The sequence below is a fragment of the Balaenoptera borealis genome (genome assembly GCF_965194805.1).
Source record: "Balaenoptera borealis genome assembly, chromosome: 12".
NCBI classification, from domain to species: Eukaryota; Metazoa; Chordata; class Mammalia; order Artiodactyla; family Balaenopteridae; genus Balaenoptera; species Balaenoptera borealis.
This window is the reverse complement of record NC_138869.1, coordinates 46,266,496-46,285,362: the sequence shown is the minus strand read 5'-3', so window position 1 is coordinate 46,285,362 and position 18,867 is coordinate 46,266,496. Positions and strand designations below refer to the sequence as shown.

The 18,867-nt window shown below is 44.5% G+C and overlaps 2 protein-coding genes across 8 annotated transcripts in view; one reads left to right on the top strand and one right to left on the bottom strand.

The window, feature by feature from the left end:
- Positions 1-18,867, bottom strand: part of LOC309608113 (uncharacterized protein) — a gene marked incomplete at its 5' end in the record, with an annotated part of 79,062 nt that overhangs the window by 20,034 nt on the left and 40,161 nt on the right. The window lies entirely within an intron of this gene.
- LARS2 (leucyl-tRNA synthetase 2, mitochondrial) overlaps positions 1-18,867 on the top strand; it is a 159,425-nt gene that overhangs the window by 132,727 nt on the left and 7,831 nt on the right. For 6 of the 7 annotated variants that reach the window (XM_082347356.1, XM_082347359.1, XM_082347358.1 and 3 more), the window contains 5 exons: positions 1,693-1,793; positions 4,238-4,420; positions 6,008-6,177; positions 7,901-7,978; positions 8,883-8,994. In XM_082347356.1, coding sequence (XP_082203482.1) covers positions 1,693-1,793; positions 4,238-4,420; positions 6,008-6,177; positions 7,901-7,978; positions 8,883-8,994 — 644 coding nt within the window. The remainder of the gene's footprint in view (positions 1-1,692; positions 1,794-4,237; positions 4,421-6,007; positions 6,178-7,900; positions 7,979-8,882; positions 8,995-18,867) is intronic. The other variant, XM_082347361.1, reaches the window with a different exon arrangement.

Sequence of the window (18,867 nt, the reverse complement as noted above, 5' to 3'; positions counted from 1 at the left end):
TATATGGGTCTTTTCCACGTTGGAAAATACCCACACACACACACATACCACCAAACTCACACATGCACACACGCTCATAACAAGATTTTAAAATACGAAGGCCAGGAGTCCTTTTTTTCTAGCTGACCTTCATCTTTTTCCCAGTCAGCCTCTTTGTTCCACTCTGTCCCTCTGAATCCACTAGAAAGTTTCCTTTAAACTGCCTCTGTCCACACAGCTGCTGTGACAGGGGCTGCACAGTGTACAAATCAGAGGCCTGTCCAGAGGCCTTACCCTGTATCAGGGTTCATCTACATGAGCCTCGAGTGTGAAATGAGATCCTGTTAAATTAACAAAGACAGCGCCCTCTACCTCCATCACTAGAGCTAGGTTTGTGGTCTGCTTGGCCTCTTTGAGGTTATTGGGTTTTTGAGCCTCTAAATAAAAGCCATTCCATGTAAGTGAGCTTGAAGCACCCGAGGGTTTGTACATCAATAGGCTCGTCATGCTGGGGGTGATATTGGTGGAGAACATCAATCTGTCCTCTCATTCAGACGTTCCTGCCTGCTGCTTTGTAAGAGTGAAATACAGGCATGTGCTCTCAGCAGAGGTTTCCACAAATCTTTGAGTTTGGCATAGCTCTTGCTCGCATGCTTGAAAACTGAGTAACAATTTCAAATCTGAAACAAAGTAATTTCAGTTGGAGGGTCAACCCCTGCTTGTCCTCTTAAAAGAAAACATCTATAGTTCACTATTCAGCCAGTAAGGGTGTGACTAAAACAGCTTTTTAAAACATAGGCACTATTAAAAAAAAAAAGGCACTATAAATAAATTGTAATCCACCCATATGTAAAATGCTAGATAGATGTTTAAAAATGAAATAGATCTGGGGAATTCCCTGGCTGTCCAGTGGTTAGGACTCAGTGCTTTCACTGCTGGGGCCCCGGGTTCAATTCCTGGTTGCGGAACTAAGATCCTGAAAGCCTCTCGGAGCAGCCAAAAAAAAAAAGGAAATAGATCTGTATGGACTGATAATAACTGCCTCATTAGAGGGGAATAGGCTTGGGAAGGCGGGGGCAGGGGTGTTTGAATTTGAACAGAAAGGGCATATTCATATATAATTTGTATGATTTAAAAATTTTAAAAAGAATATAAGCAGGCACTGTATAAAAGTTAAGGAATAAGTAATCTTCTTGAGCAAAACCCCAGCGTAAACCTGTCTGTGTCCTCCTGAGCCCTTCATTACTCCGGGCTCAGCATAACTGACATTTGTACAGACCTTTAAAATTTACAAGTATTTTCATGCAGTCATTTCATTTAATTCTCCCAACAACCCTTTGAGGCAGGTTTTTAAAATCCCCATTTTACAGAGGAGCAGACTGATCCTCAGAGTAAGTGACTTGCCTTGGCTCATAAACGTCTTTGAGAAGCAGAACAGAGATTCAGATCCAGGCCTTCCAGATGCGAGGCCGGGTGTTCTTTCCACTTTGCCACATCGGAAAGTAGTTAATTTCTTCTGATTTGACTTAATTTCCTTATCGCTTATTTGTAAGGAGCCATTTGTTCAAGTTGGATTTACAAGTGGCATTGGTCAGCCTGTTTTCACGCAGGGCAGTTATCTCTACTCATCAGCTGGTAAGGCTGGTACTGCTGTTTTCTGGATGCTTTGAACCCCTGCCCCACCAGTTTTCTTTTTCTGTTATCTTTCCTCAGAGAGCCTTTTCATAAACTGCTGGCCCAAGGCCTTGTCAAGGGGCAGACATTCCGCCTACCATCTGGACAGTATCTACAGCGAGAGGAAGTAGATCTCACAGGTAAGAATGGCCCATCTAGTCCCATCCAGGTGCTCACAGAAAACCAAACAGGAGAACGCTGCCAGGCCCTGGCTGGGCAGGAATCCAGGAGAGCAACCCTTTAGCCTCACGGTCTCAAAGCCTCAGCTGGCTCTGGGCTGGCGCCCTCTGAGGCTGAGGCTGGCTGCCCCTCAGCCCCGTCCCATCCAGCTCAAGTGTCAGTTCAGTTTCTGGAAGTGTTTTCTTTTGTGTATAACATGTAGTCAACTCTGGCATCACCTCCTGTCCTAGCCTGTGTTTGACAGCCCATCTCAGGGACAGAGCCCCCAGACCCAAGAGACATTCTTGTAAGACTGGGGCATTCTCGGCACATCTCCCCCCGTGGTCTAGAGGGGCATTTCAGAACGTCAGGGGCGACCACTCTACTTGGGCCCCCAGGTGGAATTCCTCCCCCTGACCCCCTGGACTTCCCCTTCTCCCAGCTTTCCCGAGCCTTTTCCTTCCACCCTGTGTTTTCACTCATCCTCAAAGGTCTCTAGGTGGCATGATGAGGGTGTATCATGTGCACCCAGCATACAAATAAATTACATGTTAGAAAATTGGGAGGTGGCTGTGAGAAACTCTGGCCATTAAATTTAGAATAACTCATGCTTAATGGATGAAACTAGATAAACCCAACAACCCCTTAAATGGTAGGCAGCCTCCCAAGCCAAACACTAGAGAGAAGGTTTAGGTGGAAGCAGGCAATGGGATTACCTAGTTAAAGCAGTAATTCCTCAGGGTTTGGAAGGGTCACCATGGTCCTTGGGAGAAAAAGAAGCTGGAGAAGCAGAAATTGGCAGTGTTTCTCCAACACTTGCCAGAGGGTAAGGAGCTAAATCCAGGGGACACATAACTTTTAGCTGTTGGTGAAGGGCTCTCTGTGTCATGGGCAGGGCTGCTACGTATGACTGTGCAGTTTGTGCAATGCACAAAGGCAGCCGGCTGAGGGGGTGAACAGGGCCCGAGATCCAGCCACTCACCCAACTATACACCTCAGGGCCACATCTGCCAAGAGGGGGCACCTTTTTCTAACTTCTCAACTTCTCTGTCCAGAAAGATGCCTTTTTCCTAATTTTCACAGCAGTGTTATAAAGGCTTGCTGCAGCCTGGACGGGGGGTGTGGGGTAGAGGGGGCAGTGGTTCCCTGCCTCACCACAGCTTGGATAAAACATCTTCCAGGACTTCAGTCTCCCTTTGCTCTGATGTCACGGGGTCAAGCATTGTTGTGAACATCTTTTCCCTTCCCACGCAGACTTGCCCCCAGGGGGAGAATATGTACGTGGATCAGCAAGGGCAGGCATCTGTCTCCTTAGTGGGTGTGCCTCTCATGAAATAATGGAGTTGGCTTGTAGGTATATAGGGAGTGAATTTGGTTGCTGTTAGAGGGAGTATTTAGCTGGAAGGAACAGAAATCCACACAAAGGCAGGTTTCGCACAGGGATGTAGGGACATCGCCCAAACCCAGCTGCAGGAAGTACAACATGTAGGAAGCCGCCGGGCCACTCCTCTCTCCTCTCTCTTTCTCGAGCCTCCAGTTCCTCTTCCTGCTCCTCTCTGTTCTTCTGCCGTGTTCTCCTTCCTCTGCCAGGCTCAGATTCTGCTCTCCCTAATTTCAGTTTACAAAGTGACCTTTGGCAGCCGCAGAGCCACGTCTTGCCCCATCTCCTTAGGACCTTCTGGTTCCAGTGCCCAGCAGCATTGAGACAGAGTTTCTGTCTCTTAGTTCCAATTCCTGAGGAGGAGGCTTAGCCTTCTCAGATGTCCTTCCTGGTCCCAGACACTGGAGCTTGGCAGCAAGGTCACCTCATCCAAACATGGCCGTGGAAGGCCTCCTCCATCAGCACCATCTGGACCGATGGTGTGTGGGTGGGGAGGAGACAAAGAACAGGGCTCCACAACGGAACACCACGTTTACTGTGAGCCCAGCGGGCTAACTCCATGCATGGGCCTCGATGGTGCAAGATCATGTTCTGGTGCCTTCAGCACGGACGGGGGACCTAGCCTCCAGGTGAAGTGACCTCTCAGGTGCTTTGCTGCTCCGAGACCCTGACTGGTCATCTGCCAGTTTCCAAAGGAGACCCTGAATCCGTAAAGAAGAGAGCAATGTGCGAGTCTTCCTTATCCTTTTTCACTTTCCTTTTTGTATATAAGTAATTTACTTTTTTTTAAAAAAGGGAAATTGCTTTGTCTTGTTTTGTGATTGAGAAAAAGGAAGATTTGTTATGGGAGGTGGGCCTCATTTATTTGAAAACAAAAACATTTTTATGACGTCTAGAGGGAGAGAATGAGTCGTTAAATGAATTAGTGGAATTCTTTAAATTGACACTTATAATTGCTCACCCAGTATTTTCTTATTGAATATACTGTTATAGAACCAATTCGGCATCACACATCCCCTACCGATGCAATTTTCTGGCGTCTAGGTTCTGTTCCTGTTCATGCAAACACGAGGGAGAAGTTAGAGGTGACTTGGGAGAAGATGAGCAAATCCAAGCACAATGGCGTGGACCCCGAGGACGTCGTGGAGCAGTATGGCATTGACACCATCCGGCTGTACATCCTTTTCGCCGCCCCTCCTGAGAAGGATATCTTGTGGGACGTAAAGAGTAAGTCACCTTCCTCTTCCCAGCCTGCCTCCTCCGTGATCCGCCTCGGTGCCGAAGGAATTCAGGGAAGGAAATGTCTTTGCTGAGTCAATAGTAGGGTTCTAGGAATCAGCTCTGTGAAGCAAGTAGCAATTTGCCCAACATCCTGTGCCATTCCTAGGCCAGTTTTCTCAGATGTAATGAGCCTCAAGCCTTTGGGGAAGCTCCCTGTGACTGCAGACTCACAGTCCTCACCACAGCCCTGCTGACCCAGCCCCCAGGGCAGGGCCCCAGAGCCTGCCTTCAATGAGTCTGTGGCGTTCTCATGCAGGTTCTACGAGGATCCCACTTTGGAAACGTTTCCTTGAGCCAGACTGGCGTTTGTGGTACTCCTGGGCCCGCTGTGGTCCACAGAGGCCAGTCCCCTTTTGGTCTAACCTGAAAGGTTTTTTCTAGAATTGTGTCATTGCCCCTCACCAGTCCAGAAAACCCCACATGGGGCCTGGTCCTGATGTTACCTGTGACCTCTTCAGTCACCCATGGTAGCCTTCAGAGGCCCCCGCAGGGGAGATTCGTCCCTCCAAAGTTGTTTAGACCTAAAATGGTGTGAGGTAAAATAATCTCAGGTATCTGGATATCCTAGAATAAGGTGTCCAACAGTAATCAGTAATTCAGTTTTCCTTCATGTGGTCTTATCCAAGTGTTATGGGAAAAAGAAATCAGGTGCCTGGAATCACCGTTCAGCTCAACACACCATTTCTAGTGAGAAGTGTGGTCTGGAGCAGTGGCCACAGATGCCAGTCCTGGAACTAGAATCCCTGGGGCCACTCAGGCCTGGGTTCTGGCTCCGCAGCCCTCCCTGTGGGACCAGCTGCAGGAATCTGTTCCTCACAAGCCTTCCAGAAGATCCTGCTGTGCAGCCAGGCTTGGGAATGTCTAGTCCAGTGGCTAAAGTGTAAAAGACCTGAACTGGCCCTAATTTGGTTAGCCATGTGACCCAGCGCCACCAGGTGAAGCTGTTCAACTTCTCCAGATCAGATGAACAGCTGATTTGATGAACACATCTGAAATATGTGATACGTACAGATCTGGCGAGGACAGGGATTGTGTTAAAACACCTCAGGCTGTGCAGCACTGCAGCTGAGAGTGCGGTCTGTGGACCACTGCCGCCTCTGCATGTTACCTGTCCACGTGAGATGGGACACCTGCACCAGTGTAAGTCAACCCTGTCTCCAAGCACACTGTTAGTTCCGAGGACCCTTTTGTCACAGCAAGCTTTCTTAACCAAGGAGGCAGTACCCTGATGCACATCCTGGCCCAAGCTTCTAAGCTTGTTGTGGGCCAGTGACAGTTGGTGGAAACCCTTTGTGTAGCCCTGCCGTCCTGTACTCTGAATATCTGGGGCTCTAAGAAATGATAGAGTCAGTCCTGGTCTGAGTTCCCAGACACTGGAAGCCAGGAAGGACCCTCCTCCGTGCCCTTGGAGTGATCCACCGGGCACAATGAAGTGTCTCTTCATTCACAGGTGCTTTGTCACTTAGGTGTAACCAAACCAATCATTCTCACATGTCTCTCTTTCTCTCTCTCATTCACTGACATTACACTCAGCCGACGCTCTCCCTGGGGTACTGAGATGGCAGCAACGTCTCTGGTCCTTGGCAACTCGATTTATCGAGGCCAGGGTTTCTGGGAAGGTTCCCAGGCCTCAGCTGTTGAGTAACGAGGAGAAAGCCGAGGCCAGGAAGCTGTGGGAGTACAAGAACTCCATCATCTCTCAGGTCAGAAACCTTCCAGGGGACACTGGTTGATTCTGTAACTGAGCCCTCGTGATCTGTGTGGCTCGCCCTGCCTTGGGGTGGGCACTCTGGGTCTTCCTCCTTTCTTATTATGGTGGCCCACTTGCCTTGATTAATTGGTCTTACTGCTTTGGGTATTTCTCCGAGGTGGAGCAACAGTGCAAACGTTGTTATGAACAGAGATGCTCTCAGGAAATGGCTCCCTCTAATGGTGCCTCCCATTTATCCATCCCGGATCTCAAGAAGCTGCCCACTTTCCATGTTTCCATATTTAACACATCCAGTAGAGAACCAAATTTAATATCATACTGATGACACACTGTATATGTTATAAAAACAGAAACAGAATTTTAGAGTTGAAAGGGGCTTGAAAAGACTCTCTTCTTTAGCCTCCTCATCATCCTGTCTGTGGGCAGAGCTGAGACACAGAGAGGTTAAATGTCTTATGAAAGTCACACAACCAGTGAGGAACTGAGCAGAGAGTTCCCTGATACTCAGAATAGCGGGTACTTTCCCACTCAGGTACTTTGTTACACAATGTTCACATGAGTTATTGTGGGTTAAATTTTACAGGTAAAATAATTGTTCACTTTATCTTCTTAGAGAATAGTATATTATTCTCTAAATCATTTTAAAAGATTCTTCATTGATAGCATCCCTTTAAATTGTTCATCTAGAAGTCTGCTATAATACCATGACATTCACCTTTTTTAAGAACTTTGTGAAAAAATGTCATATATCTTTGAAAGAAGGCCCTTAGGAAATCTGAAGCCATTTTTTAATGGGTACCAGATACCCCAAATTCTCCTTAGGCTGAATTTTTTTTTTAAGTTGTGCTGATTCAAACTTTGAAAGTTAGCCAAGGTCACTTCGCTGGACTCTGGCAACTGATTACATTGAAGGAGCAGGGCTTTTCCTCTGGTTTGTATAACCTACAGTGGCCCTGGGTCCAGCATGGTCTCATTTAGTGACACTTCTTCAGCTTTATTTTCATCCTCTCTACTATAGTGTAGAGAAACAGAGCTCACGGAATTGAATTCAGTGATCTGAGTGATGCCTGAATGATCGTTTTCATACCCCATATTTTCTCTTTGGATTTGGCAAATTCTTCTCTTCTGTCAGATAATGGAATTGGGTTATTTCAACAAGTTGGAAACTCTTGACATCTTAAGGATGTGTTATTTTTCTATATCTTTGCCCATGGTCAAAATTGAAAAGCACACCAACAGGAAAAAGCTGACAAATCGTATCTGTGTTCTTGTGTTGACTCCGTATTTGAAAATGTAAAACTAACCTTATCCCATATACCAATAATCTTCACTGTGAATTGAAGTCATGTAACCACGGAGAAGTGACATCCTTTACCCCATCTCCTGTTTAATATTTTGATGTTTGCTCATCAAATGGGTCCCGCCTCCTTTTCAGGTAATGATCAATGTTTTCTTAGGCACCTACTATGGGAACCAACACTGTCCCAGATATGGGGGAAGAGTAACAGTCTTGAGTGGTGGAAAAAACATTGACTTTGATTTTAAAAACCTTTGTGCTGACGAAACATTAAAGTGACTATTTGAGATAGTGAATACACTTATAAATATCTTTTATTGCATGCATTTAGTTTCACATTTTTTGGATAATTCAGTTTTTTTATGGAAAGCTTAAAGGAAATTTGAACAAAGTGAATAATTCAACTTTTTACCAATAGGTGACTGCCCATTTCACAGAGGACTTCTCACTGAATTCTGCGATTTCTCAACTGATGGGACTCAGCAATGCCCTCTTGGTAAGTGGCCCGTCTGTGCTCATTTGCTGGTAACCAAGGAGGGAGCGTGGCTTCCAGTCACATGGTGAGGTGGCCTGCAGCTCCTTGAGGGCAGAGACTATGCCTTTCTGGATGTTTTATCTCTGAAGTCTGGTGTATAGTAGGTGCCCCATAAAGTGAATGGGTGTGACTGAGTTAACTGATTAGCCACACCTCAGGAAGACACTGAGTGTTTGCAGGAACTGTCAAAGAATGGGGAACCCTGAGCTCCCTGAGGGGCGCAAGAGGACCCCTGTCCTGGAGGTTCCACATTGCAGAACCTTTGAGCAAGTCTCTGTATTTCCCACTGGTTCTGTGCACATAGGAAACATAGCTGAGTGGTTAAGAATTAAGACCAACCTGGATTCTAATCTGGTCTCCATCTCTTGGTTAGCCGTGTACCCAGGGACAGATGACTCTCCCTCTCTAACCCTCAGCTGCTTTATCTGTCAAATGGGGTAACAATACTGCCCTCAAAGGGTAGTAGAAACCAAATGAGTTAGCATCAGACCGCGGGCGTGGTTAAATGCTCAGTCAACAGTAATATATCTGCTCAGGAATTCCCTGGCGGTCCAGTGGTTAGGGCTCTGCGCTTCCATTGCAGGGGGCACGGGTTCGACCCCTGGTCCGGGAAACTAAAATCTTGCAAGCCACGCAGCACGGCCAAAAAGACAAATAGTAATATATCTGCTGTTGCTACTCCAGCTATTTTTAATACTATGATTAAACGGGGAGAGTTCTTTGCCCAGAGCAAAAATGATGTTGAAGAGGGTTTCTTCCTGCCTGTTTGTGTCTCTGGATTTCACGTACACTCATGGCCTTTCTTACCCAGGCTTATCTTGTACACCTCAGTGTTCTTACATTGCTGTTCTTTTCTGTTCCTCAGCAAGCTTCTCAGAGAGTTGTTCTCCACAGCCCTGAGTTTGAGGATGCTCTGTGCGCCCTGATGGTGATGGCTGCTCCCATGGCCCCTCACATAACCTCGGAGCTCTGGGCAGGTAGGTGGGGAGGCCTTGCTTGACCAGTTACTACTGACCAGCATGTGCTCCAGCCTCTTGTTGAGCATTATTCAGGACTCAGATGTCCTCAGCCGTGGGGTCCAGCGTTTGGCATCTGCACTTGGGGCCTCTCTGTGGAAATGGGAATGAAGTGAGAAGGTGCTGTGCAGGAGGACTTGATGGTTATTCTGGGCCCCGTTCTCCAGACCTTGTGTTCAGAGGTCTCCTGTGACTTCTGCGGATGTTTCAAAGGAGCTTGCAGAAGACAGGCAGCCTACGGATGCTGTGTTTACATCATGCTTTTATCTGGGGGCCTCTGAGAAATAGCATTCATTTCTTTTTCATAATTATTTTAGCTCTTCTCACCTGTTTATTCTTCTCAGTAGAACTCTGGCATAGTTCTGTTAAGTTCTCCCAGAATCTCCTTGAGATTTTGATTGAGATTTGGTTAAACCTAGAATTAAGTTGGAAAAGTTTCACATTTTTACCACATCTAGGCTTCCATCCCAAAACATGATCTGTCTCTCCATTCATTCAAGACTTTTCTCATGCCTAGGCAAGTTTTGTAATTTTCTTCATGTAGGTCCCACACATTTCTTAAGATTATTCTCAAGTATTTTATCTTGCCACATTTCATTTTTGTTATTGTGACTGGAATCTTTTTTCTTTAATAATTTTTGACTGGTAATGTCTGGCATATAATTTTTAATATTACTTTACTTCCTTATTTTCTAACCAGATTCCCTACCAATCTCTCCTCCTTCATTTAAGGGGTAGAATCCTCTTGGATTTTCTAGGAGTCTATGATCAGCAAATAAGGTTAAGTTTTCTCCTTTCTGATAGTAATGCCCTTGTGTCTGTTTACTTTCTTTAATATACTGCTTAGAAAACTGTATGTAATGTTAAAGAATACTGGCAACAGCCAATCTTGTTTCATTTCCAGATTTAAATGGAACACTTCCCTGTTAGGTATGGTGTTGGCTGTTGGTTTAGAGTAGATATTCCCTGTCATGTTAAGGAAGCGGCCTTCTAACCTTGTTTACCAGAACTCATCTTAGGAATTGGGAGGTAGATTTTACTTAACATCCATTCTTCAATTGTTGAGGTGTTGTATCCTTTGCTTTTAATATTCCCCTTTGCCCTGTTGTTATGACTTACGTCCAATTAATTGATTGCCTAATAGCCTATTGCGGGATAAAATTACCTTAACCATGGGGTAGTAAACCTTTAACATACTGTTAAATTCTATTTGCTAGTGTTTTATTTAGAATTTCGCAATTATACGCCTAAGAGACACCAGTTTTTTCTCAGTATGCATTGTCAGGTTTGGGAATAAGGGTTTTGCTGACTTCACCAAGTGAATTGAGTTGCTTCTGTGCTTTAGAACAGACTATACAGGACAAGAAGTTCACCCATTCTTTGCTGAATAGACAGAATGCCCTAAAGGGAGGGTGGTATTAGGCCCTGCCAGGCTACTGCCATATTATATTAGATTATGTAGCCTTTCATTATCGCCTTAGGCAGGAAACATGCCTCTTTCATTTAGCATTGGTGATCACATTAAGTCTTTTAAATGGCACACTGTTAATTCTTTCCTAGTCTTCCCTTCTTTTAAAACAAAACTTATCTAATTTATAATAAACGTGTTTACTCTGACCCTAGAATATACAGATCTCTCCCTTTTATCATCCTTTTTTGTCCCACATTATCTGTCTGCCTCCTTCATTTCATTTCTCCCAGGAGGGACTGATGTAAATGGGGTTTTCAGAAACTCCCTTCTTGCATGCCCCTCCAGTCTCTGTGTTTTAGGGCCAGGATTTGGGGGGGGTTGCAGAGAGGGTCTGCTGTCTCCAGGGTCCTGTCCCTGCCCGGCATGTCTTACCAGACAGGTGTACACTGTGGTGTTACCCCATTAGTCTGTCCTTCAATTGTGTGACAAGATCTCCAGCAGGACATACACTAAAGCAGTATGGTAGAAACTGGCCCATTTCAAACTTTGCTCCATGTTTTTTTCCACACACAATACCAGTGGGCTTTTGTGAGCTGTGTTATAATAAGGAGTGGGTCTAGACTGAGTCTTAGTTTTGCTAGCATGTCTCATTCAGCCATTCAGTAAACATTCATTGAGAATGTATTTTGTGCCTGGCTCTGTTCTAGGCATTGGTGGGAAAGCTGGGGAGGCCATTCTGAGAAGCGGGCATTGCAGTCTGTGTTCATTCACTTGAGAAGATCTTCCCTCAAGCTTTACAAATTCATGGCAACTAATTTTTTTTTTTTTTAATTCAAAGAAACAATGGGAAACCTTTGTCTCCTGGCTCTGCACATGTGTATGTGTGTGGCTCCTCTGAATGAGCATCGGGGGCTGTAGCACAGTCAAGTGAGGAGTCCTACACACCAGGCATATCACCCTGGTCATTAACTCACAGCTCTTTGTCAGGTGCCTTCTGGAGAGAATGGGGCCACGACCCCTTCCTGCCTCTCCCAGCAGCGGATAAGGGCCAGTGTCACAAGGTGTTGAAAGTCCTTTGCAAACAGAAGTGCTATGTTGTGAGGGTCATTATTGTCATCCCACACTGTCAGTCACTCTTGTCTCAAGGCTTTGGGACAGTTTTTACACACATTTGGTTTATTCTGCAAAACATAGCTTTCATATAACTTCTGGTTTCATTTCTGCATCTTTGAAAGATAACCTCACAATGACTATAATGGAAATGTGGTCAGTGAGGGTAGGATGTTCAGAAATTACTATTTCTCAGAGTTCTCCAGAGAAGCAGGTTTTCATAAAAGAGATCCTCCCCCAAGGGCAGCAGAATTGAGATCTGTCTTCTGGGGACAATTTGGGGTCCATGGGCAAAATGGCCACCATGGCTCTGGATAAAAGGAAACCTTTAGAGAAGCCCAAAGTACTTCTCTACCGATCACTTAAAGAATCAGTGGAGACCCAAGAAACAGAACCAGTGTCTTGGCAGTGTGCACACTTCAACAGGATGAGGAAATCTTTTTTTCCTTCCTGAAACTTTGGATCTGAGAAGGTCAATAGACCACATCTGAATTTACAAACTTATCTTTTGTTTACCATCATAGAATATTGTCCTATCTATGAGGGTGTTAGGGAAATTTTGCATATTTGGAGTTACTGATACTGTTTCTACACAAAGGACACAAGGTTTCCTTTGTTGGTGGATAGTAAAAAAGCAGAAAATCACCAAACAGGGAGCTCCTTGATGGTACTCTGGTTAAAGGTATAATTTTATCATCATCAAAAATGACCTTTCTAAGAATATATCAGCAATACAAATGAGCTGGTTTTATCTTATATACAGAATAAGGGCAACTGCCTCAGGTCCCGCTCTTGGGCAGTTGGTGGGGGGAACTACAGCAGCTACGCAGGTGTAAAGCAGGGGAGGAGCCTGACAGCAGCTAAAATACTCTAACATGCACTCCCTCGCCAAAGCTCCATCAGGAGGCTTGGTGTCCATCTGTAAGATCCACCCTCCCCCAAGTTGTCGTCCAATCTACTGGCTGCCACCACCAACTGGGTTCAGATAATACAGGCTATGCCTTGGTAAATGCTTTTGGCAGTTTTAGGTATGAGTAAGTGTGCCTCCTCAGGATGACCCTCCTGCTCCCCCTCTACACGAGGAAATCATTCTAATGCACAGCGCCCAAGTTTCATTTCCATAGTCTTTTTCTTCATCCTTAGAGGGAAAATGTTTTTTGGAAAAAAAAAAGATCAGGGTTTGGCTGGGCATCTAGTCTAGTATTTAGCTCAAAATGATATTCCAACAGTATTTAGGTTCACATATATTCATCTCAATTCAGTTCAGACTCAAATTCACTGTTGGTATTAGTCATCATATTATTAATCACAGTCTTTTACTGAGCCTTGCTCAGGGTTTGTTAGGAAGCACCTGTCTATGCCTTTTTCCAGAGGTTCAATTCTGCACCTTCCTTGGAAGGGTCACATCCTTGCCAAAACTCCATCGTGGGTGGTGGAACAATTTAGCTTGTGCATGCCCCCCCAAGAAATACATAGCTAATGATAAGAATGTACAGTGTCAAACTGGAGAGGGACAAAATGGTTCTAGTGACAAAATTATCTCTATCAGAGAGAAAAACTCTTCAGTGGGATTTTTTTCACAGCCTCCCATTCAGTGCTCTGAGGAGTTGCCTTGCAAATGTCCATTATTACTCTGCTCAGTCACACCCTAGGACAGCTGTAGCCCTCATTACTCATTTGTAATAATAGTAATACCTTGCATTTAATGTACTGCTTATCATATGTATGATATGTCCTATAACATTTATGATATATTTATTTACATTTAATTATAATTTAATGTATGTATTTTATAATGTACTGCTTTATCATATATGTATATATAGTACATTAAATTCACGATAATTTGATACCTATCTGTGAAGTAAATAATTAACCCAGCAGCCTTGAGTTACTCAAATCTTGTACATTCTCAGAAGGGCCTACTTGTACGACTAGCCTTTGGCTGGCTCCTAGGAACTGAGGTCTTAGAATGTTCCCTGTGCTACTAACTGATTAGGGCACTGTGCATGCTTGAGGTCTTGAACCACATTATACCAGGTTGTGTGGATAGTTTGTGTAAAAAATGTGATTTATGGTGAACACCTGCTTTCCTTCTGGGGGGTCTGAAGTTTCAGTAACTGCAGTCAGCACTGCAGTTACCCCAATAAAAACCCTGGACTCTTAGGCTCAAGCAAACTTCCCTGGAAGAAAACATTTTGCATGTGTTTCTGCAGTTCACTGCTGGGGATTTAGTATGTCCTGTGTGACTCCACTGGGAGAGGACTCTTGGAAGCTTATACCTGGTATCCTCCAGCTTCTGCCTGATGTACCTTTTTCCTTTATTGATCCTGCGTTTTATTCCTTTGCTGTAATAAACTATAGCCTGACTATAAAAAAAAATGACCTTTCTAACAGGCAGCAGCTTGGATGGATCTCAAGGGGATTATGGTGAGTGAAAAAAAGCCAATCTCAAAAGGCTATATACTCTATGATCCCATTTATAACATTCTTGAAAAAACAAAATTATAGAGATGAAGAACAATTAGTGGTTGCCAAGGGTTAGGGACTGGGCAGAAGGGGTGGTGGCCATAAAAGGGGAGAGGGAGCCTTGTGGTGATGGAACAGTTCTGTCTCTTGAGTGCAGTGGTGGTTATATGAAGCCACACGCACACACATTAGTGCTTATAAAACTGGTGAAGTCTGAATGAGCTCTGTGGATTGTACCAATGTCCATTTCCTGGTTTTGATATTGTGCTGTAGTTATGCCAGATGTTACCAGTGGGGGAGGCTGGGGGAGGGGTCACAGGACCTCCTGTACATTTCTTTGCAACCTCCTATGAATCTATAATTATTTCAATTTCTTTTGTTTGTTTGTTTTAAATTACCTTTCTAAACCCACAAGTCCTGAGTGTTGAGATTCTGGTTCTGGAATGTCATAGACGATGAGAGAGGAAGAAAGGGAAGAAGCAATTTATTTCTTGTTGTGGAAGGTTTTAATAGACACACACACACACACACACACACACACACACACACAACTGACCAGATGCAGCCATTCATCCCACTAGTGTGTGAGGCGCCCGTGTCTCCTGCATCGCTCTGCAGAGCAGCGTGAAGGAGCTCGTGGTGACGGGATGCGTCTGCCCTAAGTGCCCAAGGAGCGCTGCTCCTCGAGGGTGACCGCGCAGCTATACAGGCCTAGCTTCCGAAGAAAAGCCCGTAGAGCCAGCTGCAGAAAATAGCTCCACCCTCCAGTGTACCTCTCTGGGCTTCTTAAAGCAAAAGCAAAACCTAGATTTTTCATTGAAAAGTACATCTATACGCATATTGTGAAACCTTCAGTTCTTACAAAGGGTTTGTCCTAAGTTCCCTCCCATCCTCACCCCTATGCTCAGTTGTTCTCCCCAGGTACCTGCACTGCCAGTTGGATAGTTGATTTGACAGAACTCCATGCATGTATGTGAAATGTTTCTCTCTTACCATATGGAGTGTACAGAGTCATTCTATATCAACACTTACAGGCTGACCCTGTTCTTTTTTAACAGCTATATGGTGTCCTACCCAGTGAATATTCCATAGGTTATTAAACAGTCATCCACTGATGGGCATTTGAGTGATTTCTCCTCTTTTTCTGTTTTTTTGTGCTGCTTTGAGATGAGCCTCTTGTCCAAAATACAAGTTATTTAAAATGTGGTGATAAGATCTCCATTTCTGTTTCTCTGGCCATTTTTACAGTTTCAACAGTGATTTATCTATCTTGGTTTTTGCCTCCAGCTTCTACCTCTTGTCATCTCCAAGTCTTCCATCAGTACTTTAATTGTGAGGATCACAGCAAGGTGACCCTTTGCCTCTCTTAAGTTTCTGAAGTAACTCTAATCTTGAAGTATAGTCTACTACCATAAACCCATTTTTCTTTGTACAAATGGTGGTAAAATATTGTAGCGATATTGTTTTGCTGTACATATATGCTGTATTCATTAATGTCAACAAAACTGTAAATCTTGGGAATCCCCTGGCGGTCCAGCGGTTAGGATTCCACGCTTTCACTGCCAAGGGTGCAGGTTCAATCCCTGGTTGGGGAACTAAGATCGCACAAGGCACGCAGTGCAGCCAAAAAACAACAACAACGGCAACAACAACTGCAAATCTACAAATAATCTAGAAGTGTGGGAACACTTCTTGTAAGGGACGCTAAGATACTTGTAAGGGACAGTAAGACATCTGCTGATGTTCGGATGGTTTTATACATGAATGTGTATGCTGTGTCAGTGTTGTTATTTCAAACTAATGTCAACAGAACCCTTTCTGTGGGTAAAGGCTAATATGAAGTAGCACCACTTCCTGTCCATTTCCTTGGAAGTGCCAGGGCTGGACAAGGCATGATGGGGATGAGACACCACAGAGTCCCCAGGTCCTCCCCTGTGTGTATATGAGGATGGGGGTGGGGTGGAGACAGGCCTGAAGATGGCTGTCAGGAGAGGCCTGCCATCCACGGACACCATGACCACCCAGCGCTCACTCCGGTGCCATGGTGGCGTGGCGACCTCGCCAGCTCTCAGAGCGGGAGAGGAGGCTTGTTTCAGTTATTTCACGGGAAGGTCAGCGACAACAGCTCTCCAGAGGAGGGGCAGGAAGGGGGTGGGCTGAGAGCGACAGCTGGCCCTGCGTGGTGGCCTTGTGTGTGCAAGGGCCTTGCCACTTCCCAGCCTGTGTTCAGACTTTCTCCACATGCTTCCCAAAGGCCAGCTCTTGACCTGCCCTGTGTCACGTAAAGAAACCATTGTATTTGCCATGCAAATATTAGGTATTTTTACTACCCTAAAAAGAGCAGGAAGGCAAAAGCACTACGTAGAACCTGGGGTAGTGAGTTTCTGTTCCTCCCTGCTGAGCAGGATGGCCCCACTCCCATCTATATGGAATCGCTGGCGGGGGCCCAGGCCGCTATAAATAAGCATCCTGATTGCTCCAGGAAGGCTGGACTTCCTCATTTTTTTTAAAGTGGAATTTGTAACAGCTTCTGCCCAGAACGTTTGTGTCCAATGTCCTTTCATCTCCCAGGCATCCTGTACAACTGCCATGCGGAGATTTTGGAATGCTTCCCACTGCAGCTGGGTCACAGGACAAGGCATGCTGGCCCAGCCAGCTAAAATAAAGAAGTAATTATCTTCCTTCTGTGACCTCTGTCTTGCGATATGAGTCTTAATAGGATCCCTTCTGAGGAACAAGCAGGAAGCTCCTTTCTGCTTCTGCCAAAAGGCACATCTGTTAGAAATGGAGTAGGTTCATTAGAAGCATGGGAACCCCAGGACACAGGGGCCAGATGGGCCCCAGGAATACATCTTTTATGCTACTTGATTCTCACACCCCGATGGGCCTTCCCTTCCCCCAGGTTGACTAGCAGCACAGGGTTACAATAGGAGTGACAGATAGTAAAACATGGGAAGCTACAACAAATCTGTGATGCCTGCACAAGAACCAAGACAGAGGTCAACAGAACAAAATGGACCAGTGCTATTCAGAGTGGTCCGTAGACCTGAGGCTGGTCTAGGAACTGTCTCTAGGACAAGATAAGGAGCTTAGCAGGTACATCACCTGTGTCACTAAGCACATATTCGTGTAAGACTGACCATGTTTTTGGTAGCAAGAATTTCTCAGTGAAGGAAGCAGTGTGTTGATTCATATTCTGGCCCGTTCTTCACCTCATCACAGACAGGCATTTTGAGTATCTTTGTAGTGAATAGTTCTGAAACCATCCCTAATATAATATATTGTAAAAGAAAAATCACAAACCAATAGGGAAGAGAAGGTTTATTCAACAGATTGGATTTGGAGAATTGACCAAGTATTTTTTAAGAATGTTTTTTCACATTATATGCAAAATAAATTATGGATAGATAAATTATGGATAAATGGGCCAGAAAATGAAACCTTAAAAAGAAACCAGAAGAAAAATCTTGAACTGATGTTATAGCATGGGAAAACTGTTCTTAAATATCTTTTCTAATTACAAAAGTAATAAGTATTCCTTGTAGAAAACCTATAAAATTTTGTTTGGAAATTTATGTTTATTCTTATAGTTCTAGTTATTCCATTTCACTCTGTATAATGTTCTGTTGAATAAATAGCTCACAATTTATTTATCTAGTCCCCTACTAATGGACATATGGGCTGTTTGAAGTTTTAATTATTTTTACTATTAAAAAAAGTCAACAATGCTTCAGTGAATGCTCTTGTAGCTGCCTTCTTCCTAATACTACTAAAGGCCTAGATGGAGGCAGTACATGAGAATTCCATTGTTTTACTTCCTCACCAGCATTGGTATTGTTTCAGTGGTGGTTTTTCATCATCATCAATAAATTTATTTTTAATAGAAAGATCACCTATACTTCTGCCTCCCAGGGATAATGCTTGCTGCTATTCTGATGTATTTCCTTCTAAATTTTTATCTGTTTATTTAAATATTTACTAAAACTGTGGCCATACTATATATACTATTGTGTGTCATCCTTTTCCATGAAATTGATTATTAGTTTAAAATGTAGGAAAAAAGAGAATCCAAAGCTATATCTACAGCATGATCCTGGTGGTAGTTTGGTTTCGTTTTGTGGAGTTGGTTTGTACATACAAGTATTCATTAAATATATTACATTAGTATCTTTCAAAATAAAAAGTTTAAAAGATGCTATCCATATGAACATGATTTTCTTCTTTGTTTTTAGACTTTTTACAAATTTTCTGTAAGGAGCATGCATTACTTTTGTCATCAAAGAAAATAAAATAAAACATTGTCATTCACAGCCCAGTGTTCGGGACTGGCATTGGTGGGATTCATTCCCTCTGTCCCAGACTTGGCCTCAGACCATTCCCTGAGCTATGGGCCCGTCCCTCAAATGCATTTGCTGGTCTCAAGGCTAATAATAAGGGGGAGGTGTGCAAGGGCCACCCCACCTCCACCAGCCCTGGAAAAGCCATTCACAGCGTGAGGGCTGTGCATCTGCCACAGCACCACCCCCAGAGTGGGCACACTGGCCACATGCACTTGCCCGCTTGCCCAGGGCTTGCCTCTGGGAGGACCAGGAGGCAGCGGGGATGTACCACACAACAATTGCCCAGGGATCTGTTTTCTGCTCTGTGTATTTCCTGCCCATTTGGGGGCATCTTTTGTACTCATGAGATCAACAGAGGCTTGGAAATCAAACTTTCCCTGCTAGGAAGCCCCTGGTTGAAGTCCTGAAGCACTGACAGTTGGCCCTGAGCAGCTCTGGATGGTGAGCCCCCTCTGCTTTGGGAGCTGCAGCGTGAAGCACTCTGGGAAGAGAGACTGGAGAGGG